The sequence below is a fragment of the Rhinatrema bivittatum genome, chromosome 5, assembly GCF_901001135.1.
Source record: "Rhinatrema bivittatum chromosome 5, aRhiBiv1.1, whole genome shotgun sequence".
Classification (NCBI taxonomy): Eukaryota; Metazoa; Chordata; class Amphibia; order Gymnophiona; family Rhinatrematidae; genus Rhinatrema; species Rhinatrema bivittatum.
Genome location: NC_042619.1, coordinates 337,472,545 through 337,499,315, shown reverse-complemented (window position 1 = coordinate 337,499,315; position 26,771 = coordinate 337,472,545). Strand labels below are relative to the sequence as shown.

The 26,771-nt window shown below is 44.7% G+C and overlaps 1 protein-coding gene across 1 annotated transcript in view; it reads left to right on the top strand.

Moving 5' to 3' along the window:
* The window catches only part of NCAPH (non-SMC condensin I complex subunit H), a 704,755-nt gene that overhangs the window by 63,346 nt on the left and 614,638 nt on the right, over nucleotides 1–26,771 (top strand). Inside the window, 2 exon segments of the mRNA XM_029604457.1 lie at nucleotides 10,034–10,268; nucleotides 10,705–10,798. Of these exon segments, the coding sequence (XP_029460317.1) occupies nucleotides 10,034–10,268; nucleotides 10,705–10,798 (329 nt within the window).

The following is a 26,771-nucleotide window of genomic DNA, read 5'->3' as shown; positions in this document are numbered from 1 at the left end:
TGCCCTCAATGTCTAAGTCCACAAGATGCCAGACCCCAGATCAGAAACACTGGGAATATTAAAAATTTTCGATCTTCCATCTGAGCCAACAGCGCTCCTATCACATCATGTTTTAGATGCAGTCCTGGAGCAAACCTGGGAGTCAGCATTCACTATCACCCCAGTATCCAGGAAAACAGACCTAAAATTTTGTATGCAACAATCCCTGTTTTAGTCACCTCCACACACTTCTATCGTGGTAGAGTCTGCAATGCAACATGCGAAGAAGACAAGGCTGCATTCCAGCACATCCCCTGGTAAGGACAATAGGTATCTTGACGAATTTGCCAGAAAGTCTTTTCAGTCAGCGATGTTAGGAGCTCGTATTCACCAACATCGGTTCTATATCATCCAATACCTTTATGAATCCCTACAACAACTCAAAGGACTCCTGCCAGATGCAGATCCCACGATTCCCCCGCCACAACCAGTTCAGGACATGGAGGAAGGCATAAGACACCTCCTCAGTACAGTTTGAGGGATTTGAGATTTATTTATTTATTTATTTATTTATTTATTTGGTTTTTCTATACCGAATTTCTTGATGCAGATCAAATCAACTCGGTTTACATCGAACAAAAGTTTTTAACAATAACGTAGCCAATAAACATATTACAAGAGGCAGATATTGGCAGAGTCAAAAGTTACATTATAACAAGGGCGAGCAACTGGGGATTAGGAAAGAGAGGGGGGAAAACAAGAGTATACAACAATCAGAAACTTTATACAGAGAGTGAGGGTGGCTAGTATAGCCAATCTCTAAGGATACTTCTAAAAAATAAGACATCTATGCGATTTAATGAGTGATTATGTGAAGCGTAACGAAAAACAGTACATTAAAAGTTCAGTGATGTAAAATTTGGTCTAGGCGCACGGAAAGGCTCGGCCGAACAACCATGTTTTGAGTTTCTTTTTAAAGGTCTGAAGGCAGGTTTCCTGTCGGAGGTCAGAGGGCAAGGCATTCCAAATGGAGGGACCTGCTGTTGAAAATGCCCGCTCTCTGAAGTTTAATCTGTGTACCATTTTATTCGGGGGGACGTAGAGTGATCCCTTATAAACGTCCCTTGTCGGTCTGGTCGTGGTGTGTAGCTTGAGTGGTTGTATCAGGTCAAGAGGGGTCTGATGGTATATGCATTTGTGAATAACTGTGAGTGATTTGTGGAGTATTCTAAAGTTGACTGGGAGCCAGTGTAGAACTTTTAAAATGGGTGTGATGTGCTCTCTCCGATTGGTGTTAGTATTCTTGCTGCCGCATTTTGAAGCAATTGGAGAGGTTTTGTAGTAGCAGCAGGCAGACCTTGCAGTATAGAATTGCAATAATCGACCTTGGAGAAAAGGATGGCTTGGAGATATCTTCTAGAGCCTCTGCGGCAGCTATCGCAGCCAGATGATTGGCCTGGCTGCGTGCTAGTGCCATAAGGAGACGTTCACAAGAAACTGGCCAACCTTCCTTGCCGAGGGGATAATCTGTTCGGTAACCATCTACAAGAGACAGTCGCCCAATTGAAAGAGCAGAACAGGCGGTATAATCTTTGACAACTCCTCATACATACAGTGCCTTCTCTCGCCGCTATTTCACACCCATTCGTTGAACACCATATCAGTCATCTGTTCCAAACGTATCCTTCCTACCGGCCGGCCCCCTATCCACAGCCACCTCGACAGCCATCACAACAGCACCAGCAACGTCTAGGCAGGCCGAGAACGCAGCGACAACAGGGCCAACAACCCTCCACCAGTTCAAAAGCCCCACCATCTTTTTAACTTCACCAAGGCCACCACCCCCCACAGCTGTGGGAGGAAGAGTAACTGCATTCAGTCAAACCTGGTCCCAGATCACAATGAATCGCTGGGTTTTAGAAATAGTCCACCAGGGCTATCAACTCAACTTCACGTCCAGACCCCCTCTGCCAAATCTCGTTCCAGTCAAGAGAGTGGGGACCAACTATCTTCAAGTAGCCGAAGAAATCTCCTTGTCAACAGGCAATTCATGTCCTACCTCCACAGTTCTGGAATACGGGATTTTACTCCCCCCCCTACTTCTTAATTCCCAAAAAATTGGGGGGTCTACGCCTGATTTTGGACCTACACAAGTTGAACAAACATCTGATCTGGGAAAAATTCAAGATGGTCTCCCTGAAGACAATTCTTTCCCTTCTTCAACCCAACGATTGGATGTGCTCGCCAGACTTGAAGATGCATACACGCATATTCCGATGCACCCTTCTTCATGGCCATACCTCTGTTTTTGATACAGGGGGCAGCATTACCAATACATAGTTCTCCCCTTTGGCCTATCAGCCGTTCCCCAAGTATTCACAAAGTGCATGACAGTGGTGGTGGCCCACCTTCGACAACTGGGCCAGTTATTCCCGTACCTGGATGATTGGCTCCTAGTAGCCTCGGACCCGGAAACTCTTCAATCCTATCTTTTATGAACCATCTCCTGTCTTCGGAACCTAGGACTCATCATCAGCTATGAAAACTCCAACCTCCAGCCCTCCCAAGTACTTCAATTCATAGGAGCTCAGCTAAACACCACCAGAAGCAGAGCCTTCCTTCCCAAGGAACGACTGTTAATACTGCAGAGATTAACAGGAGATCTCCGTTCCACCGCAAGGCCAATGGCCCACCAGATTCTGACAGTTTTGGGTCATATGGCAGCAGCTGTTGATATAGTTCGAAACACCTGTCTTCACATATGCCGATTGCAATGGGGCCTCAAAAGGCAATGGTCACAACACACTCAACCGTTATCTCGAGCGGTCTCCTTGACAACAGGACATGATCCTAGACCTGAACTGGTGGCTGAAGCCGCACATGCTTGTGAAGGGAGTGCTTTTCAGTCCACCACCTCACAGCGTGGTTCTAACAACGGACGCTTCACACACAGGATGGTGAAGAGCCCACCTTGACCACTTACAAACGCAGGGCCTGTGGTCCCCTCGAGAACAGTTGTATCAGATCAACCTTCTCGAACTGAGAGCCATTCGATATGCTCTGAAGACCTTTGCCTCAAACTTACAAGGGAAATGTGTCATGATATACATGGACAACCAAGTGGCCATGTTCTATATCAACAAGCAAGGAGGGTCAGGTTCATGGATCCTCTGCAGGGAAGCACTCCTCATCTTGGATTGGACAACTCGTCATGCAATCTACCTTTAGGCGACATACTTACCCAGCATAGCCAACAGCCAGGCGGATAGGTTAAGTCACATATTTTACCCTCGCAAGTGGTTGTTACACCAGCAGGTGGCCGATGGCATTTTCACTCAATGGGGAGTACCGACCATAGACCTCTTCGCCAAGGAGAAGAACAGAAAGGTGCCACATTTCTGCTCGGTATATCCAAGTCATCTCCACGTAGCGCAAGATGCCTTTCTACTTTCTTGGTCGAAGGGACTCATGTACACATTCCCACCAATTCCACTTACCCGCACACAATTCAGAAATGTATAGCCGACACTGCGGACCTGATCTTCATTGCTCCAGCATGGCCCAGGCAACCTTGGTCTCTTATCCCAGGAGCAGGGTGCCCTTCTACATTCGATGCAGAGCTCGCTCCACCTGACGGCATGGAGATTGAATGGTCAATACTGATAGAACAGGGGATATCGCAGAGTGCTCAAGACATTCTTTCGGCCAGAAGAACGTACCAATTGAAATGGAAGCGCTACGCCTCCTGTTATACTATTCATCACTGTGATCCCTTTGACTGTGCTCAGACAACCGTCCTGGACTATCTATTCACACTATACACAGCGGGACTAGCGACTACTTCAGTTTGGGTACACCTGAGTGCCATTGCGGCCTACCACAAACCGTTCCAAGGACACCCGATATCTACCCACCCACTTGTTGCCAGGTTCATTAGAGGCCTCTACCATCTCCGGCCCCCAATATCCAAGCCACCAGTAGCCTGGGATCTCAATCTTGTCTTGAAACAACTAATGCTACCTCCATTTGAGCCCTTGGAATCAGCACACATCAAATACCTCACATGGAAAGTAGTTTTTCTTGTCACCGTAACATCAGCAAATCGAGTCAGCGAACCTCAAGCACTGGTGCACTACACTCCTTATCTTCAGTTTTACCACAACAAGGCAGTGCTAACGGACTCATCCCTCCTTCCTGCCGAAGGTGATCTCAGCCTTCCACATTAACCAGTCCATCGAACTCCCTATGTTCTTTCCCAAACCACATCACAACGCACGGGAAAGATTACTACACACTCTGGACTGTAAAAGGGCGCTGGCCTACTACAAAACTAGAACACACTCGAACATGAGGCCATCACAAGTTTTTCTCTCCTTTAACCCAAATGCCCCTGGCCTACCAGTGGCGAAACTGACAATTTCCAGTTGGATAGCATAATGTATTCAATTCTGCTACAACAAGAGAGACATTCCACTGCACAAAAAGCCTAATGCTAATCAGCTACAAGCAGTCTCCACCTCTGTGGCCCACCTATGACATGTTCCACCTATAGATATCTGCAAAGCTGCCACCTGGTCGTCTCTCTATACTGTCACATACCATTACTGTCTAGACCAGCAAACATCTGAGGATGCCAAGCTGGGACAAGCATCCTTGAATAATTTCGCCATATAAATGATCCAAGAGGCTGTCCACAGAGACAGGGTCATGCTACAAAGAATGACCACACCAAATACTACATAGCGTGATCGGGAGCTAGGGACTCCCATGACAGCATGGCTAATTCAGCCCTGCTATCGATGGGGGGAAAAGCAAATTTGCTTACCATAAACGGTGTTTCCGTAGATAGGATGAATTAGCCATGCTGACCCACCCGACTCCCTGGACAGCCTTCCTTACTGCTATGATACAGACTGAGGAGATTCTGCCTTTCTGTGCGGGAACACACGCGCAGCCGCACAGAGCTAAGCTCTGTAACAGCTTGGTTAAGATCTGCCTCCGAAGCCTGACACTGTCCCATAATAGCATGGCTAATTCATCCTGCTATCTACGGAAACACCGTTTACGGTAAGCAAACTTGCTTTGTACTACCAAAGACCACTGTAAACCATTTTTTCTTGGGTTTCTGCAATCTATGGGTGTGAGATACTGAATGGTTCAAGGAAGAGGATTTTAATTGAAATGTAGACAGTTCCTCCCTTAGATGAATGAGCTCAGTTTTTATTGCAGACAGCTGATTCTGCAAATGATAGGCCTTGTGACATAAGCTCCACAATTGTTACATTGAATGAAAGACATAAGAACATGCCATACTGGGTCAGATCAAGGGTCCATCAAGCCCAGCATCCTGTTTCCAGCAGTGGCCAATCCAGGACATAAGAACCTGGCAAGTACCCAAAAACTAAGTCTATTCATGTTACCGTTGCTAGTAATAGCAGTGGCTATTTTCTAAGTCAACTTAATTAATAGCAGGTAATGGACTTCTCCTCCAAGAACTTATCCAATCCTTTTTTAAACACAGCTATACTAACTGCACTAACCACATCCTCTGGCAACAAATTCCAGAGTTTAATTGTGCGTTGAGTAAAAAAGAACTTTCTCCGATTAGTTTTAAATGTGCCACATGCTAACTTCATGGCGTGCCCCCTAGTCTTTCTATTATCCGAAAGAGTAAATAACTGATTCACATTAACCCATTCTAGACCTCTCATGATTTTAAATACCTCTATCATTTTATTTATTTATTTATTTAACGATTTTATATACCGACAACCGTCTGCACATCGTATCGGTGTACATTTAACTCAAAACATAGTAGGCATAGCCTTTACATGGAACAGTAATTATAACAAAGTTGTGAGGTATTACAAGAGCAAAGGTATTGCGAGAGACAAAGTAAACAAAAATTATAATAGGTGTGAACAAATGTACAGTAAATTTACAAGAGAATATATTTACAAGAGAGTCAAACAGTCATCTGGACAAATGGTTTTCATACATTATATGGAGGGAGTAGAGGGAGGGTAGGCTTGTTGAAAGAGCAATGTTTTTAGTTTCTTTTTGAATTTTGGTGTGGAGGTTTCTGTGTGGAGATCTGGAGGGAGAGAGTTCCAAAGAGTGGGGGCGGCGAGGGAGAAAGCTCTGTTCATTGTATAGATTAGCTTGTAGGGTTTGATAGAGGGGGAAACGTAGTGTTCCTTGGAGGGCATACCCCCATCAGCAGTCTCTTCTCCAAGCTGAAAAGTCCTAAATTCTTTAATCTCTCCTCATATGGGAGCTGTACCATTCCCTTTAACTGCTTGATTACCACCTTCACCTATCGGAAGCTGGCTTAAAAACCAGCTCTGTTAGTTCATTTCAGTGCAAATTGGTGCATACCACCAAGGTGTAGGTGCTTAGGAATTCTGCCCCCAACCAGGTAGCTCTAGCTCAATCCTTCTCCAATTATCTATTTGAAACCAGTTTTCTGGATACCCCAGTGAATCACAGATTTGGATTTTAAAATATTAAATAGCAAATATATTTTCACCTAGCCAGCAAGCCCAAAATTCAAGCAGCAACCCAGAGAAAGGACAGCAGGAAAAAAAAAGTATCTAAATTGGAGCTTTTTTTTTTTTAGCTAATTCAACCAGCCACACATACAGCTTATACACAGCAGCAAACTAAAAACTGCTACTGAAAAACACCAAACCTGCCACCCCACAAGAACAGTCCCAACCCACAGTGAGAAAAGCAATATAACTTGGAAAAACATTAGAAGAAATTTAGATTAATTTAAAAATGTTGTCCTGGATTGGAGACTGACTAGAGGCATTTAACAAGAGTTCTGCATCCTACCCCATGAGTGGGCCCTGGCCCAGGGGTAGTGAGTTGAATATTCCATCTCTGTGGGAGCCCGAATTTAGATCTGTTTGTGTCAACTTGCAACAGTGAGATGCCTCGATTCTGTACCCTGTACAGGGCAGACAGCAAACCAGCTTCAGAAGCCCTTGCCTGTCATTGGGGCAGGAATCTTCAGCGCACACATCCTCAGATTACTTTAGTTTCGAAGACTGTCTTGAAGTTTTGCGAGGACAAGAGGACTATGATCCTCATAGCCCCTCATTGGCTGAGACAGGTCTCATTTCCACTCCTACGGGAGTTGTTCATGCAGAGACTGATCAGTCTGGGGACTTTCCCAAATCTCCTCATGCAAGATCGAGGCAGTTGCGGCATCCCAACCTCCAAGTCCTGTTGCTTACAGCCTGGATGTTGAGAAGATAATCCTGCAGGCTCTCAATCTCTGAGGATAGAAAGTCCTATGGACTGGAGGAGCCTTTCCATGTGGGGTGAGCAGAAGGCCCTAGATCTGATTTCCTGCCCCACACAAAAACTGCTTGATTACCACCTTCACTTATCAGAAGCTGGCTTAAAAACCAACTCTGTTAGTTCATCTCGGTGCAAATTGGTGCATACCACCAAGGTGTAGATGGTATGCACATCTTTGTACAGCCTATAGTTGTATGATTCATGCAGGGCCTGCTTCATTTGAAGCCTCCCCTAAGGTCTCTTGCTGTGTCTTGGGACCTCAACATGGTGTTAGCTCAGCTGATGAAAGCTCCTTTTGAGCCGCTGGTCACCTGTGACCTGAAGTATCTGACCTGGAAGGTCATATTTGTGGTGGCAGTCACCTCAGTATGCAGGGTCAGCGAGCTCTTGGCCTTAGTGACTTATGCACCTTATACTAAGTTTTAGGACAGGGTGGTCTTGCATACGCAAGTTCCTGCCCAAGGTGATGACGGACTTCCATTTTAACCAGTCCATCATCCTGCCAACATTCTTTTCCAAGCCCCATTCGCACCAAGGTAAACAAGCACTGCAAGGTTTGGACTGCAAGCGAGCCTTAGCCTTCTCCCTGGAGCAGACAGAAGCCCATAGATGGTCCACCCAACTATGTTTGCTTTTGATAGGAATAGGTTGGGCGTTGCTGTTGCCAAACAGACACTATTCAATTGGCTAACAGATTGCATCTCCTTCTGTTATGCTCAGGTGGGACTGCATATTGGGGGGTCTTGTAAAGGCTCATTCTGTCAGAGCCATAGCAGCGTCAGTAGCCCACTTGTAAGCAGTTCCCATGGAGAAGATCTGCAAGGCTGCGACGTGGAGTTCTCTCCCACATTCACATAACACTATAGTCTGGATAGGGATGGCTGACACGACAGTAGGTCCAGCAGTCTGTTCCGGAACCAACTCTCCCAGTCTAGGGCCTGTTGTTTGGGTTCAGGCTGTCACCCCCTCTGTTACCAGCAGCACTATTGTGCCTGTTGGCACCTGGTTAGGTGTCTGTTGGTCCCTTTTTGTGTTGGGGAGCAGCCTGTGGCTAGGATTTCACCCATATGTGAGGACTACCATCCTTCTTGTCTTCGGAGAAAGCAGAATTTCTTATCTGTAACAGGTGTTCTCCAAGGACAGCAGGATGTTAGTTCCCACAAAACCCGCCCACAACCCCATGGAGTTGGGTTTCTCCTATTTTTTTGTTAGAATTATAATTCTGTGTTACAAGACTGGAGAGGGATCCACATGGACGCATGGTATAGGGCATCCTCAGTGTGCCTAGTCAAAGTTTTAGAAACTTTGACGTAAGCTTTCCGCATTGGGGCTCCATCTGATGTCAACTGTGTGTGAAGACTAACGTCCTGCTGTCCTTGGAAAATACCTGTTACATGTAAGCAACTCTGCTTTATCTTGATTTTCCAATTTTGACAATTGTTTTGTTAGAAAAAAACCCCACAAAGCTGATTTACCTATCCTGTAATAAGCATTCTTTCTGCGCTGCTACTTTTCTTATCTTCTTCAAGGAGACAGTTTCAGGTACAGCATATGGCAGAACATCATGAACTTCACCAGTGCAGCAGAGTTAAGCTTTGCACTACTAGCATGTCATCTGGTGCACTTACAGAAGCCCCAGAGCCTACTTTATTTGTAGGCAGACCAGCTGCACCACATAGTTAGCCACAAACTCTCACTCACCTCAGGACACTGACTCCTTTGTCTCCAGAACTCCAACAGCAGATACCGCGTCAGGACTGCTTGTTCATCTACATACTGTAACATCTGATAGCTAGCTTCTGTTCAGCCACCAGGTGTGCTCGTGTTTGTCCAAATCTTGGATATGGGCACTGCATTCACTCCACGGTTCTGGCTTCCAGCGCTTGTCTTAGGCAGAGCTTACTTAGTTGTTGTCTGTATTGGCCAATCATTGGATTTGAATTTTAGATTTGATTATATGTATTTTCTTGCCCTGGAGGGTTGACAATCTATGGCCCTGATTTATTAAGCTGTTTTCCATAAACATAGAATGGGGAAAATACCCTTCGTAAACCCGGTCCTAAGTTGTTACTGAGGCAGTGGAGGGGGAAAAGACTTACCCAAGGGAGAAGCAGGAGTCGAACCCTGGCTTTATTGGTCTCAGCCTGATTATTATAACCACCAGGTTACTCCTCCCCTCCCTGAGCATGGTAAAGAGTGTCTTGAAAGCCAGATGGGAAACTTCTGTATGCTGATGTGCTCGTGTCCTGTGGAACACCTTCCATTACTGAAATGGAAGAAGTGGTGGGGAGGAGGGCTTCTTAAACCATTAAATGGAAGACTAAACAGTAAATCTTGACTTACCAGCTAAACATTTACATCCTTAGGCCCAGCCCTTTTTAGATATAAGATACTCTACTGTGTAAAATTTTCCATGTAGTTCCTCATAAACATTTCTTGTTCTATATGTGGGAAGTGCCTTTATGACAAAGTTGCAGTATCCATATTCATCTTGTTAATAATATGAACCAGGAGTTTCTTCCGCTTCACTGGGGAGTTGATGCCATTAACATATTATCCAGTCTATATGTTTACCTAAACATTCAGGAGCACCCTTCTGTGTACTATAGCTTTATAATAGCACTAGTGCCTGTTGGATAGATCAGTACCCTCATGGATTTTTTTGCCTTCTCCTCACAGCTGCCTGAGTTATGAGTTTGTGGGGTGTTCTTTCTATGTTAAAATGGCTTTGTTTTTATCTTTTTAGAAATGAGTGCCTCACCATCTCATTCTGCGAATCGCCAGAAGTGTGCATCTCCTGATGGTGTATTTGTGTCTCCTGCGACAAGACAGCCCCTCAATGTCTCTGGCACTCCAGTTCTGCAGGACTTCCCCCAAAATGATGATGAGCAGGAGAGGAAGCAGCGCCGACGCTCCCGTGTTGTTGATCTGCAACTCAGTAACACAGAATCTCCTACTGTTGCGGGATCCCCCTTCAGCAGGTAAAAACCCATCAAGGCAGTCCTTGATGGGTCTCCCCACAACTAACGTAGACTCTCACACCTTAGTTTTACAGTTCCCCCCCACCCTTCCCCTTCTCATGAATCATTCTGCTGCATCTCGTTTTTCTTACCAGGCCATTGTCTAAGCTAATATCATATGTAGATTGTTACTTACTTTGTTATGTTAAACTATTACCTTTCGCTCTTATCCTCCCGCACTGTAATTTCCCTGTTCATTGTAACTTTATCTTCTATTTAATTGGTTACCCCTGGTTACTCTGTAAACCGGTACGATAAGACCTTCGTCTTGAGCATTGGTATATTAAAAGAACTTAAATAAATAAATAAATAAAATAAATAAATAAATAAGGCAATAATCTTTCCACCAGGAGCCAAACACATGGCTCTGCTCTAAAGAGACTTCTGTTTTTCTCAGGCAAGCTGAAACTCCATCATCCCTTGCTCCGAAATTGAACAATGCACAGATTGCAGATCATTATTCCACATGTATCAAACTGTCCACTGAGAATGTGAGTAAAAAATGGCTTTGTGCCTCTGACTGTAATCTTTTCAGTTTTGCTTTACTGGAACAATCACGATTGATGTGATTTAAGGTGGAACACATTTTTTCTGAGGCCAGGAATGACTATTTGAAGATAATATATGGGGTGGGGAGAGACGTGCATTGATGTGATGTGATGTGATGCAGAGCTCTCCAAAGCTTTGAATCTTAAACTTGTTCATTTCAAAGCTTAAGGGTCAGAGATTGAAAAGGAAGAAACGTAGGTAGAAGAGACGTAGGTAGACGTAGGTAGAAAAATAACTTGACAATTTTGTGAGAATGCTTTTAGTCAAACAAAATCATTGAGCCAGAAGCCACCATGGGGGAAGAAGATTTTGATGTGGTTAGTTGCTGAAAGAAGGCGAAGTGATAATTCAGACTAGAAAGTGAATACACAAGGATATATGCTTTTTAGAAGACAGAATAGGTTAAAAAAATGGATGGGGTAAGAGAAGCAGCTTTTAGGAATAAATTAAAAGCCAAGGAGCTACAAAGTTGAGGCAATAGCTGAGCTTCCCTGGGTTGCCTTGAAGAAACCTAAGAAGGTTTAATCCTATTGGAGAGGTAGATATGAACACAAGAAGCAATGCAAAGGAGAGGTGCAGTGAACGGGGGACTTAAGTCTGTCAAATATAGATATAGGAAAGCTGTAGAATCGGCTAGAAGTATGAGGATTCAGAAATTCTTTCAAGAAGTCGTCTTCAAGCAACTAGTTGAACTCACTTGCAGTGAGGTAACACCAGACATGGTACTGATAAATGGAGGCAGTGCCACTGAGGTGAAGGCGGGGTCCAGTGATCACCATACCATCTTTTTTATTGTAAAAGCTGGATCAGAACCAAACTTTACTAGAATAAGGGTCCTGGATATCAGTAGGATGATCTTAAGAAAAAAAGAGCTTTTTCAGTCTTTCTAATTGGACAACATGTTCCTCTATTTTGCTTTTGCCAATTTAACTGCCCTTTCTTCTCTTTTTATTTTTTCCTGAAAATTTTTCTGAATGCTATTTATTTTGTTCTTTCTTTGTCTCCTACTCATTTGGTGAACCATAGTTTGGTTGCTTCCATTTGCTAATTTAACATATGAAGATTTGGCATCATTTCAATATTTTTTGATTGCCTTTTTTCCTTATTCATATTTTTTTTTGTGCTTATTATGCTTATTTTTTTTTTAAGAACATAAGAATATGCCATACTGGGTCAGACCAAGAGTCCATCAAGCCCAGCATCCTGAATAAGCAAGTTACTCCCACGCTTATTTGTTTACCCAGCCTGTGCCATTCAGACCTTGTTAGTTGTTGTCTGAATATAATTCCTCTTTTCTTTATTCCTGCTGCTGTTGAAGCAGTGTGTTGCGCTGGATATGTATTCCCAATGAGGTATCAGGCTTAATTGATTCAGGTTAGTAACCGCCATAACAAGCAAGCTACTCCCATAATGATTTGTTTGCCCAGACTATGTAATTCATTCCTTGTTGGTTGTTGCCTGAATATAAATCCTCTTTTCCTCTTTCCCCCCTGCCGTTGAAGCAGTGAGCTATGCTGGATATGAATTGAAGTGAAGTATCATACTTATTTGGTTTGGGGTAGTAACCGCCACAACAAGCAAGCTACTCCCTGGATTTTTTTATGAATGCAAATCCTTTTTTTTTTCCCATATTTCCTCTTGCAGTTGAAGCATAGAGCAATGCTGGAGTTGCATTGATAGTATGTTTATTGAATAAGGGTATTAATCTCCAGGAAGTAGCTGTCATTCCCGCAAGCAAGCCACCCTCGTGCCTCTTCTCTTCATTCACATCCTTTAGACTTTATGGATCCACAGTATTTATCCCATGCCCCCTTGAAGTCCTTCACAGTTTTGGTCTTCACCACTTTCTCCGGAAGGGCGTTCCAGGCATCCACCACCCTCTCCATGAAGAAATACCGTATTTTTCGCACTATAAGACGCACCTGACCATAGGACGCACCTAGGATTTAGAGGAGAAAAATTAAGAAAAAAAAAATTCTGTCCCCATGATGGGCTCTCCCCCCTGGTGGCCGTCCGTGGGATTTTTTTTTTGTTTTGTTTTTTTATAGTAAGGCAGAGAACATCCACACAGGTACTCACACTCACTGGTTTTCTGTCCCTCACATACATACATAGGCTCTTTCACATTCACTAGCTCTCTTCACATATACACATACCCACAGACAATCACACACTCAGACTCTCCCTCATACACATCTCTCTCACACCAGTTATTTTAAACTTTCATGACTGCTCCAGAGTTCAATAATAAATAGTCAGGGCTATATTACATTGATTAGGAGAGCAATTGCTCCTAATATTTCAACAGGTAGTCACTTAATCAGCACAGGCAGTAATTCTATTTGCTGGTCTGTGTCATGTGTCCTCCATCCCAGGCAGTATACCACCCCCATGACCCTCCAATACATCCAAACCACAACGAGTGAAGTTCTTACTTTGGACTGCAAGTGAGAGCCTCCGACGGCAGAGCCCGAGCTCCCCGCCGGTTCCGGGTGCATCTCACTGCGAGGGTCGCCGCGGCGCAGGTCAGTCATCACCTGTTTGAACCGCGTGGGCTACGGAGGCCCCTCCAGTTCAAACAGATCCCTGCCGGTCTGCTGTTCCCGCGGTGCAGCTTGCTGCGAGGGTCGCCGCGGCGCAGGTCAAATGCCAGCCATCTGAACTGGAAGGGCCTCCATAGCCCATGCAGGTCAAACAGGTGATGTCTGACCTGCGCCGCGGCGACCCTCGCAGCAAGCTGCACCGCGGGAACAGCAGACCGGCAGGGATCTGTTTGAACTGGAGGGGCCTCCGTAGCCCATGCAGGTCAAACAGGTGATGTCTGACCTGCGCCGCGGCGACCCTCGCAGCAAGCTGCACCGCGGGAACAGCAGACCGGCAGGGAGCTGTTTGAACTGGAGGGGCCTCCGTAGCCCATGCAGGTCAAACAGGTGATGTCTGACCTGCGCCGCGGCGACCCTCGCAGCAAGATGCACCGCGGGAACAGCAGACCGGCAGGGAGCTCAAGTTCCGCCGGCAGAATACACACGCCTACACCACCATGCTGATTGGGCGGAGTTGGGAGGAGGCGGGGGACGGCGCGCGAGAGGGAGAGCTGCTACATTCGCTCCATAAGACGCACCCACATTTTCTCCCCATTTTTTGGGGAAAAAAAGTGCGTCTTATGGAGCGAAAAATACGGTACTTCCTGACATTGGTTCTGAGTCTTCCTCCCTGGAGTTTCAAATCGTGACCCCTGATTCTGCTGATTTTTTTTTCCAATAGAAAAGGTTTGTCATTTGTCTTTAGATCATTAAAACCTTTCAAGTATCTGAAAGTCTGTATCATATCACCGCTGCTCCTCCTTTCCTCCAGGGCGTACATATTTAGATTCTTCAATCTCTCCTTGTAAGTCATTCGATGAAGACCCTCCACCTTTTTGGTCGCCCTTCTCTGGACCGCCTCCATGCTGTCTGTCCCTTTGGAGATATAGTCTCCAGAACTGAGCACAGTACTCTAGGTGAGGCCTCACCAAGGACCTGTACAAGGGGATAATGACTTCCCTTTTCTTGCTCGATATTCCTCTCTCTATACAGCCCAGCATCCTTCTGGCTTTAGCTATTGCCTTGTCACATTGTTTCGCCGACTTCAGATTGTTAGACACTATCACCCCAAGGTCTCTCTCCTGCTACTTGCACACCAGCCCCCCCCCCCCCCCCCCCCCCCCCAAATCGAATACTGTTCTTTTGAATTTCAACACACCATATGCATGACTCTGCACTTCTTGGCATTGAATCTCAGCTGCCATACCTTCGACCACTCTTCCAGCTTCCTTAAATCCCATCTCATTCTCTCCACTCCTTCCGGCATGTCCACTCTGCAGATCTTAGTGTAATCCGCAAAAAGACAAACCTTACCTTCTATCCTGTCCGCAATGTCGCTCACAAAGATATTGAACAGGACCGGTCCCAACACCGATCCTTGCAGCACTCCGCTTAACACCGCTCTCTCTTCAGAGTAAGTTCCATTTACAATCACACATTGTCTTCTGTCCGTCAACCAGTTTGCAATCCAGGTACTCACTCCTAAGCTTCTCATTTTATTCACCAGCCTCCTGTATGGGACCGTATCAAAAGCTTTGCTAAAATCCAAGTAGATGACATCGAGCGCTTTTCCTTGATCCAATTCCTTAGTCACCCAGTCAAAAAAGTCGATCAGATTTGTCTGACAGGACCTTCCCTTGGTGAAACCATGCTGCCTCTGGTCCATCAATTCTGCTGCTTGTACATAGATCACAATTCTTTCCTTCAGCAGTGACTCAAATATTTTTCCCACCACCGAGGTGAGGCTCACTGGCCTGTAGTTTCCAGCCTCTTGTCTGCTCCCGCTCTTGTGAAGCGGGACCACCGTCGCTCTTCTCCAATCACTCAGCACCACTCCTGTTTCGAGGGAGCTATTGAACAGGTCACACAACGGAGCCGCCAGCACATCTCTGAGCTCCCTCAGTATCCTAGGATGAACCTCAGTTTTCCTAGCTCTTCCCATACATTCTCTTCCGTAAACGAAGTTTCATCCATTCCGCTTCCCTCCATTTTCTTGTTGACTAGTGTCGATCCTTCGCTGGGGTCGTCTTTAGTGAATACCAAACTGAAGTATTCGTTTAATAATTCTGCCATTTCTTCATCTGTCTCCTCCCATTGATCCTTTTCACCTTTCAATTTCAGTATAGCACTTTGGACTTTTCTCCTTTCACTGATGTATCTGAAAAATGTTTTGTCACCTTGCTTTACCTCTTTGGCAATCCTTTCTTCTGCTTGAATTTTCGCTTTTTTGATTGCTTTCTTCGTCTCCCTCAGTTCCACTAGATCAGGGGTCAGGAACCTTTTTGGCTGAGAGAGCCATGAACGCCACATATTTTAAAATGTAATTCCATGAGAACCATACAATATGTTTAAAACTAAATACAAGTAAATGTGTGCATTTTATGTAAGATCACACTTTTAAAGTACAATAAGTCTCTGAAAATATTACACCAGGCCTTAAGACACCAATCTTATTATTATTAGGAAAACGGACCAAGTCAGGCTGCTATAGAGTCCTACACAGAAACTACACGCCAGCAGAAAACCTCACCTGAATCACGTGCTGACCCTCACCTAACATAGAATAAAGAGACCAAAACGCATAACTAGAAGCATGCAGAAAAAACTGAATTGGAAACTGCAACAAGCCAGAGTCTCTGTATGCAGTGTAACAAAGGAAAAAAGAAACATCACCCATCCTTATAAAACAAATCAAGAAATATAAAATCATCAGCAGTAAAACTGTACTAACAAAAAGAACATATTTCGAAACAGCTGATGAGTGGAATATCCAATAATTAAAAACTCATATAAAACATTTCCAGATACCAACAAAATATTTCAAAATAGCAGACACAAAGACCCAGTAATGAAAAATAAGGATACAAAAAATTTTTTGCTATGCATACCTGGGAACGTTTGTTATCCCAGGACAAGCAGGATGCTAGTCCTCACATATGGGTGACATCAGTAATGGAGCCCTATGTACGGAAAACTTATTTAAAAGTTTCTATGAAACTTTTGACTGGCACCAGAGTGCCTACTGAGCATGCCCAGCATGCCATGATATTCCCTGCCACAGGGGTCTCCCTTCAGTCTTCTTTTTTCCGCGAAGCAGTTAGCCTCGCGGTCCCTAGGAGTCCTGTGGAAAATCTCCACAACTTTAACTTTAACAAAAAGTTTAGAAAACTTCAGCCGCAAAGGGTCTCCCCTTAGTATACCGTCGCGGTAAGTTTTTCTAATTTTCTCGCTGTTCCGTTCCATTTTGACAACTTTGTTGTCCCTGGTCATTGGTCGTCGACGGCTGTCCGGCCCAAAATGGCTTCAGGTTTCAAAAGGTGCCCTAAGTGCACCAGGAACATGTCCATTATCGACCCTCACCAGGATTGTGTCCTCTGTCTTGGTGAAACCCATGATGTTAGGGCTTGTCCCTTATGTGCCACCATGACATCGAAGGGCCGTCGTCTCCGGCTGGAGAAAATGGAACAATTGTTCAAAATACAGCTTTTGTCAGCACCATCTACTTCAACACAATCATCTCTGGCTGGGTCGATTCGAAAAGTCGTGTTGAAAAAGCGTCTACCAGGTGGGTCGGGAGATGCTCTTCTTTCCTCCCCCTCTCCATCGTCCAGGGCATCGACATCGGGTAGTGAAAAAGCCCGTGAAAAGGAGAAGCATCGCCATCGCAGGCCGCATCCGGCGTCTACTGTCTCGATTCCCGGCGAGCCATCGACGGAAAGCGGTGTAGCATCTAAGAAACCTCGGATTGAAGGATCAGGCTTCGGAGCCGTCGACAGGGCGATTCCCGCCGATTCCGGCACAGGGAACTGTGCCTCCTCAGGGCTCTGAGGAGGTACCGGCATCGCCACTACCGCCTCCCCCCATGGGTGCTCTGTTTTCACCATCCATGCGGGCGGAACTTGATGTGTATATACATCAAGCGGTCAGTGACGCATTCATAGAGGCGATGCCGCGACCTCAGCCTTCTACGCCAGCGATGCCATCGACACCGATTCCGGTATCGACAAGAATATCGTCCCCGATACCCATGGCATCGCCCGTTCCGGCACCGGTGCTCTCGATGCCGATTCCAACTGTTCCACCGCCAGCGATTCCATCGATGCCGATTTTGACTATTCCTGCCCACGGACCGCCGATGCCGTCGATACCCATCCGGGTACCGGCACCGATAAAACCATCGATGCCAGGTCAAGAAACCTCCATTTTCCAACCATTAATGGATAAATTAGACACCTTAATCCAGGTTTTTTCTACTTCACCTCATGGTTTGGATCAAGATACAATTCCAGGACCGGTACCTGGCCCATCTGGTATTATCCCACCTATGAGACCACATACACCACAATCTGAGGTTCCTTTCAAACCTCTTAGACCATCAGGTCAACCAGTGGACACTGGTACTGACTCGGGGGAAGATATCTCATATGATGAAGATATTTTATCTCAACCTTCACCACCAGAAGATAGAAGGAAATCACCCCTGGAAGATCTTTCCTTCTCTAACTTCATTAAAGAGATGTCAGACACTATACCATTCTCACTTTCTGAACTAGATACTAGGCAGAAGACCTTGGAGGTGCTTCAGTTTGTTGATCTCCTAAAGAGATATTAGCTATTCCAGTACACGAAGTCCTGCAAGAGCTTATGTACCGGATATGGGAACACCCTGGCTCAGTGGCAGCAGTTAACAAACGAGCAGATGCCACATATCTCGTCCAACCCATACCCGGTTTTCAAAAATCTCAACTGCCACACCAGTCTGTAGTGGTTGAATCAGCCCAGAAAAAAGCTAAGAGGCTTAAAACACATGCTTCCACGCCTCCAGGCAAGGACAGTCATTTCCTAGACAGTTTAGGAAGAAAGATTTTTCAAGGGGCAATGCTGGTCTCAAGGATAAACTCCTATCAATTATTCATGAACCAGTATCAGCGTGACCTTTGGAAACAGGTAGAAGGTCTTGCTCAGGAACATCCAGACCAATTTCAAGAGGGTTTCCTCCGTCTCGTGCATAAGGGCCTAGAAGCAGGCAAGCACGAGGTGAGAGCCACGTATGATAGCTTCGAGACGGCTTCCCGTTTATCAGCCTCCGGTATCATGGCTCGAAGATGGGCCTGGCTAAAATCCTCTGAACTAAGGCCAGAAGTGCAAGAAAGGTTGGCAGACTTACCTTGTCTAGGTGAAAACCTTTTTGGAGACAAGGTCAAAGAGGCAGTGGCGACCATAAAAGACCACACAGAAACCCTAAAACAACTGTCTCAACTTCCTCAGGAGACACATCAAACTTCTAGGAGTCCTCCTAGAAGAGAAGTAAGGAAACCTTACTATCGTCCTCGACGTTACTACCCTCCTGCTAGCCGAGCGAGACAACCACGTCCCACTCAGCGTTCTCAGGTTCGACAGAGGCCTACTAGGCCCCAGCCGCCTGCTCAAACTACATCCACATCAGGCTTTTGAAAACCAGCCAGAGAGCAGAAGCCATTATCAAAATCCTCTTCCACACTTACCAGTCGGAGGTCGAATAACTTATTACCATCACACTTGGACCTCCATCACAACAGACCAATGGGTACTCTCAATTACAGCTCAAGGGTACCGATTGGATTTCCTCACTGTACCAAACGAAAATCCTCCTCTTTCATCTTGGACAGTGAATCATCACTCCACAATCCTACAAGCAGAATTATCCACCCTTCTGAGAGCCAGGGCCATAGAACCAGTTCCCAGGCCTCAGTGGGGCAGAGGATTCTACTCCCGATATTTCCTCATTCCAAAGAAAACCGGGGGCCTACGTCCTATCCTGGACCTCAGAAATCTCAACAAATTTCTAAAAAAAGAAAAATTCAGGATGGTATCGTTAGGCACCATGCTACCTCTTCTTCAAAAAGGGGATTGGCTCTGCTCTCTGGATCTTCAAGACGCCTACGCTCACATTCCCATCTTTCCTCCTCATCGACAGTACCTGCGATTTCTAGTCTAGCCTCAGCACCTCGAGTGTTCACAAAGTGTCTTGCAGTAGCGGTGGCACATCTTCACAAACAAAGAGTGCATGTATTCCCTTACTTGGACGACTGGCTCATCAGGAGTCAAACGCAAAACGGAGCTCTCAATTCCCTCCAGCTCACAATAAATTTGCTTCACTCCTTGGGATTCCTCATCAATTACGAAAAATCCCATCTTACACCATCTCACCAGTTGCAGTTCATAGGTGCAAATCTCAACACCATCACCGCAAAAGCTTTTCTTCCAAGAGACTGTGCTCAAACACTCGTTCTCCTGGCGCACTCTATTCGCAATCAGTCTTGAGTTACAGCTCATCAGTGCCTCACCCTACTCAGACACATGGCCTCAACAGTTCACGTCACTCCCATGGCCAGACTGACCATGCAACTAATGCAATGGACACTCAAAAATCAGTGGATTCAAGCCATTCAACCATTGTCCACGCCCATTCAGATAACACAAGATCTGAGTTCTTCCCTTCTCTGGTGGACTTCAATGATCAACTTGCTCAAAGGCCTAACTTTCCAGCAACCAGTTCCACAAGTGACTTTAACTACAGATGCATCCACCTTATGTTGGGGAGCACACATTGGTCATCTAAAGACACAAGGCACGTGGACAAAACACGAAGCCTCCTTTCAAATAAACTTCCTGGAGCTTCGAGCTATACGCTATGCGCTACATGCGTTCAAGGACTGCCTTTCACACAAGACTGTTCTGATCCAAACGGACAACACAGTAGCCATGTGGTACATCAACAAACAAGGGGGAACAGGTTCCTACCTCCTTTGCCAAGAAGCAGCTCAGATTTGGGACTGGGCCCTAGCACACTCAATTCTTCTACGGGCCACCTACCTAGCGGGCATCCACAACACAGTAGCAGATCGTCTAAGTCGTCAGTTCCAACCACACGAGTGGTCTTTGGATCCAACGATAGCAACCAAGATCTTCCAACGCTGGGGTCAGCCAACGCTAGATCTTTTTGCATCCCCTCTGAACTACAAAGTGGACAATTACTGCTCTCTGCTCCCGCAGCTGAACAGCCTACCGAGGGACGCCTTTGCTCGCCATTGGAATTCAGGCCTGTTATATGCGTATCCACCGATACTTCCCATAACCAAAACTCTAGTGAAACTGCAACAGGACAAGGGGTCCATGATACTCATAGCCCCATACTGGCCTGGACAAGTATGGTTTCCCACACTTCTAGATCTCTCAGTCAGGGATCCAATTCGCCTGGGAATAGCTCCCAATCTCATAACTCAGGAACAGGGTCAGTTGCGCCATCCCAACCTTCAATCCCTGTCCCTGACAGCATGGATGTTGAAAGCTTGATCTTACAACCACTCAACCTTCCAACCACTATATCTCAAGTGCTGATAGCAACACGTAAACCTTCCACTAGCAAGTATTATTCCTACAAATGGAAACGGTTTACTTTGTGGTGCACTCAGAAAGCACTAGATCCTTTCACTTGCCCCACTACCTCACTACTAGATTACCTATACCATCTCTCAGACTCTGGTCTTAAGACTTCATCTGTAAGAGTACACTTGAGTGCAATCTCAGCTTATCATAACAAGCTGGGAGACACACCTATCTCTACACAGCCTCTCGTCAGTAAATTCATGAGAGGCCTAACTCACATTAAACCTCCAGTTCATTCCCCAAGCATACAATGGGACCTGAACGCAGTCTTAACCAGGCTTATGCGTTCTCCATTTGAACCCATAGATACCTGTGACCTTAAATACCTTATTTGGAAAACGGTATTCCTCATAGCCATTACATCAGCTAGAAGGGTCAGCGAACTACAAGCTCTAGTCGCATACGAATCTTTTACAAAGTGCTACATGACAGGGTGGTCCTCCATACTCATCCTAAATTCCTTCCAAAAGTAGTCACGGAATTCCACCTCAATCAATCTATAGTTTTACCAACATTCTTTCCAAGGCCTCCCTCTCACCAGGGAGAAAGAACCTTACATACCATGGACTGTAAGCGTGCACTGTCTTTCTACTTAAACCGCACTACAGTCCAAAGGAAATCCAGTCAACTATTTGTATCCTATGATCCAAACAAACCAGGTAAACCAGTGGGTAAACATACTTTGTCAAATTGGCTAGCAGATTGCATACAATTTTGTTATGAGAAAGCAGGCCTTACTCTTCAAGGGCGAGTAAAAGCACATTCAGTCAGAGCGATGTCAACCTCAGTAGCGCGCACCTTCGCTCTGTACCTATTCTGGACATTTGTAAAGCAGCAACATGGAGTTCTCTTCACACTTTTGCAGCTCACTACTGTTTAGACAAAGAAGGAAGACAGGATTCAGCCTATGGACAATCTGTCTTAAAGAACTTGTTTCCAGTGTAACCCCAACTCCTTCTACATCCAACCTGCTGTGATCTTCGGCTGATTCATTTCAACAACAATACTTCACTGTTGCCTCAATCCCAAATGACTCAGCTTCTAGCTTGCTAATCACCCATATGTGAGGACTAGCATCCTGCTTGTCCTGGGATAAAGCAAAATTGCTTACCTTGTAATAGGTGTTATCCCAGGACAGCAGGATGTAGTCCTCACGAAACCCACCCGCCACCCCGCGGAGTTGGGTCCGATACGTTTTATTATTTTATTTTTGGCTAAAGCTAATTGCTACAAAACAAGACTGAAGGGAGAGCCCTGTGGCAGGGAATATCATGGCATGCTGGGCATGCTCAGTAGGCACTCTGGTGCCAGTCAAAAGTTTCATAGAAACTTTTAAAGAAGTTTTCTGACATAGGGCTCCATTACTGATGTCACCCATATGTGAGGACTACATCCTGCTGTCCTGGGATAACACCTATTACAAGGTAAGCAATTTTGCTATATCCAGGTGTCCTGAGATTGTTCTGAATTAGCCGGAGGAGGAGTGGTTTGCTTGGAACTTTCTCCTCTCTCAGTCACATACCAGCGCTCTCTCTCACACTGGCTCTCAATTACACACCTATACACACATGCTCTCAGTCACTCACATAAACACATGCTTTTTCTCTCTCACTTATATAGGCTCTTAATTACACATTTACACACATGCTGTCTATCTTTTCACGCTTACGCACACACACATAGGCTTTCAGTCACATAAATACATGCTGTCTTTTTCTCTCACACACAGACTCTCATTCACATGCTTACAAACATGTCCTCTCTTTCTCTCATTTACACACAGGCTCTCAATCACATACTCACATGCTCCATCACCTAAACCAGCTCTCAATCACACACAGACACACATGCTCTCTCTTACTTATACACACAGGCTCTTAATCATACATACACATGATTTCTCTCACACACAAAGGATCTCGATCATACACACATACTGTTTCACACAAACAGGTTTTCAATCACAAACGTATTTATTTATTTATTTAGCATTTTTTTATATACCGAGGTATAGCAGAGTTGCCTTTACTCCGGTTTACAATTATAACAGCCAGTTACATTAAAAAATTTAGAATTTAAAAATTTAAAATTAACAAACTGGAAACTGTCATATAATATTAGAATAAACAAAACAAGATATACCAAAGGTTAGGTACACTGAAAAAACTGAGTTCAAACATAATAGGAGGGATCTGTAGTAGGAAGCAGGAGAAATTGTCAAAGAGGGAGATTGAATGTTAGAAGGCTATGGTATTATGTTTTGAGATCATTGTGCGTGCTGTCATTATGAGAATGGCTGAGAAGCCAGGCTTTTAAGTCTTTTTTTTAAAGATTTAGGGTTTTCTTGAACGGTGAGGTACTGTGGTAATGAATTCCATAACTTTGGGCCGATGATGGATATGGCTCTGTTTCTGGTGGAAGAGAGTTTGGCCTGAGGAAGTGATGGAATCACTAGTTGTAGTTTACTAGATGTTCTTGTAGTGCGTAGAGAACGATGGATATGTATGATGTCATCAAGTGCAGTGTAGTCAGGTTTGTGAATTGCTTTCTGAAGTATTGAGAGAACTTTGAATTCTATTCTTTTCTCAATTGTGAGCCATTGTAGTTGGTTTAGAACAGGTGTGATCTGTTCAGATTTTCTTTTACCCGTCAGGACTCTGGCAGCAGCATTCTGAAGAAGCTGTAAAGGTCTTAAGGACGACTTAGGTAAGCTAATCAGAAGAGAATTGCAGTAGTCCAAACCGGAGAAGATCAGGGCCTGAAGGACGGTTTTAAAATCATGGGGGTGAAGCAGTGGTTTTAGGTGTTTGATTACTTGTAATTTGTGAAATCCTTCCTTTGTTCTTGTAGAGATGTGTTTTTTATAATTTAGATCATTGTCTACCCAGATGCCCAAGTCTTTAACGTTGTCTTTAAGTTGGATGAGGGTATTGTCAAATTGGAAGGGTGGGATGGTTTTTGGTCCGGAGTTTTTTCTGGCGATTAGGATGCATTTAGTTTTGCTCATATTTAAACATAATTTAAGCTGGATTAACATGTTTCTGATTGTATCAAGGTGTGAGGCTGCTCTAGACGTATCTTCTATGGAGGAGGAAATTGGAATGAGAATTTGTATATCATCGGCGTACATGTAATACGTTATGTCTAGTCTTGAAAGGAGATGGCATAAAGGAATAAGGTAGATGTTGAATAAAATGGGTGAGAGTGCCGATCCTTGTGGCACACCTGTTTCGAGGGGGATGGCGTTTGATAATATGTTGTTGTAGGAGACTTTGAAATATCTATTTTTAAGGAAAGATGAAAACCAGCATAGAGTTTTTCCAGCAAGCCCAATGGATTCCAGACTAGAAATAAGCATTTTGTGATCCACTGTGTCGAAGGCTGCAGAGAGGTCCAGAAGAATCAGTAAGAATCCTTTTTTGTTGTCAAGTCCTCTTAGTATGGTATTGGAAAGGTTGAGTAAGAGGGTTTCGGTGCTGTGGTTTTTCCTAAAACCAAATTGGGTGGGATAAAGTATTTTGTTGTCATCTAAATGATCGTTGAGTTGTTTCAGCACCGCCTTCTCTGTCAATTTGGCAAAGAAGGGTAGGATAGGAATTGGGCGGTAATTGTTTGGGTCATCAGGGTTGAGGTTTTTTTTCTTTAATAAAGGTGTAATTGTAGCGATTTTTAGCATGGAAGGTAGCTCGCCTTCCTCTAGAGATTTGTTGATGATTGCTGCAATTGTTGGGGCTAATGGATAAGCAATTTCCTTGAGAACTCGAGTGGGAATGGAGTCTAAGTCATGGCGTGCAGGGTTGATTTTTTTTATCATTTTTTCTGTTTCCGTAATGGAGATAGGTCTGAAGTCGAGCCAAGGAGAGCTGCTATTTGTTGAAGTTTGAATTTGGAAGCTTGATGTAGTGTTGAGGGAGTCTGTTATTTTGGAGATTTTGTCCTTAAAGAAGATGGCTAAATCTTGGCTTAAGTTTTTTTTGGTGACAGAAACGTTGGAGTTGCAATTATCTATAATGAGGTTATTTACAATGTTGAACAAGGATTTAGATTTGTTAGTGGAGTTTATTATTTTTTTACCATAGTAGTCCCGTTTTGTGTTTTGGATTGATTTTTTGTAGGCAGCTAGATGTGTGCGGTATTTCTGTTGCGTTGCGGGCAGCTTATTTTTTAGCCATTCTTTCTCAATTTTCCTGAGAGATGTTTTCATGTTTTTTAGAGTGGTGTTAAACCAAGGGTTTTGATTTTCTTTTTTGCTCTTCAGTCGTTTGATTTTCTCTGTATTAATGATGTTGGCGGTTTTTTCAGTGATAAGAGACCAGGATTGGATAGCGTTGTTTATGTTTGATAAATCTAGATTCGCTAGTTGATGTCCCAGCTCTTGAAGGAGGGGATTAGTTTGAAAAGGAGGACGGTATTTGAAGAATTTTTGTGTGTTATTATTGTTTGAAGGGATGTTGTAATTCATCTGAGACTTGCAAAGTAGGAGATGGTGATCTGACCAGGGGACTGGGGTGTATGAGATGGAAGTGTCCGTGAAGAAACAATTGGTGAAAATCAGATCAAGTGTGTGACCTGCTTTATGTGTGGGGTTGTTTACTTGAAGGATGAAGTTTAAGCTTGAGAGCATGTCTAGTAGAGTTTCGCAGCTTGGAGAACTGGGGTTGGCATCAGTATGGAGGTTGAAGTCGCCAAGGATGATGGATGGTTTTTTCATGTTGATGTTTGTAATGAGGAATTCCAGGAGTGGGGAGATGTTGCTGTCTAGCAGTTTGGGTGGACAATATACAAGGCAAACTTGTAGAAATTGAGAGTCGAAAAGAGCTACTTCATATTGTTTTGGGAGGTTATGTGGGATCATTTTCATTGAGAGGTGTTTTTTTATAAGAAGTAGAAGGCCGCCTCCTCTTTTGTAATTGCGGGGAATTGAAAAGGTATCATAGTCATTGTTAACTAGGTGGTTCAGAAGTACTTGATCAGTGTTTTTCAGCCAGGATTCAGTTATGGCAAAGAAGTCAGGGTTTTTTTCTTGTAATATGTCGGAAATTAGCATGTGTTTTTTTGATAAGGATTGGGCATTGATAAGGAGGAAGGTGAGACATAATATGTTTTTGTTAGTTTTCAATAGAGGGATGTTTATGAGGTGTTTATGTCTGTTTTGGAGATGAGGGTTGGTAAAAGTCACCATCTTAGTGGCGGAAATGAACGTGGTTGAAGTCAGAGTGAAGCTTGCTGGAGGTTAAGAGAGGATGAAAGAGGTCCAAGTGAAGCTTGCTGGAGGTTGAGTGAGGATGAGAGGTCCGAGTGAGGCTTGCTGGAGGTTGAGTGAGGATGAGAGGTCCGAGTGAGGCTTGCTGGAGGTTGAGTGAGGATGAGAGGTCCGAGTGAGGCTTGCTCTCATTACCTTTATACACTGCTGGGGGGGAGGGGGGAAGTGGTGGAGGTTTTGGATGGGGTTTTAAAATCAGAAACCCACACAAGACATGTCTTCATGTTTTTATTTTATTTCATTGATACAAAGTTTGTAGATTACGGATAGGTTGTTTACATAGGCAATCAGATATATCAAAGTGTACGCTCGGGGGGGGGGGGAGGGGCGCTCTTCTGCTGTTGACGGGGATGGCCACATGATCACGGAGCTCTCCCTCCCGGAAATAATAAAAGCTCACAACGCTAAGCCTGAGCCCCAAAACCCTGCTTACAGGCACATTCCAGAGCTGTCTGCACTGCTGTGATGGTGGCGAAAAGAAAAACTGCTTATTTAAAGCAGTTTTAGCAAACTCCCTTCGGAGCTGGCTGACGACACAGCTGACAGGCCGGAGCAGGCTGCTACGGGTGCTGCCGCGCTAACAGGCGGATTTTAAAAGCTCTGCTCGCGTAAATCCGCCCGGATTTACGCGAGCAGGGCCCT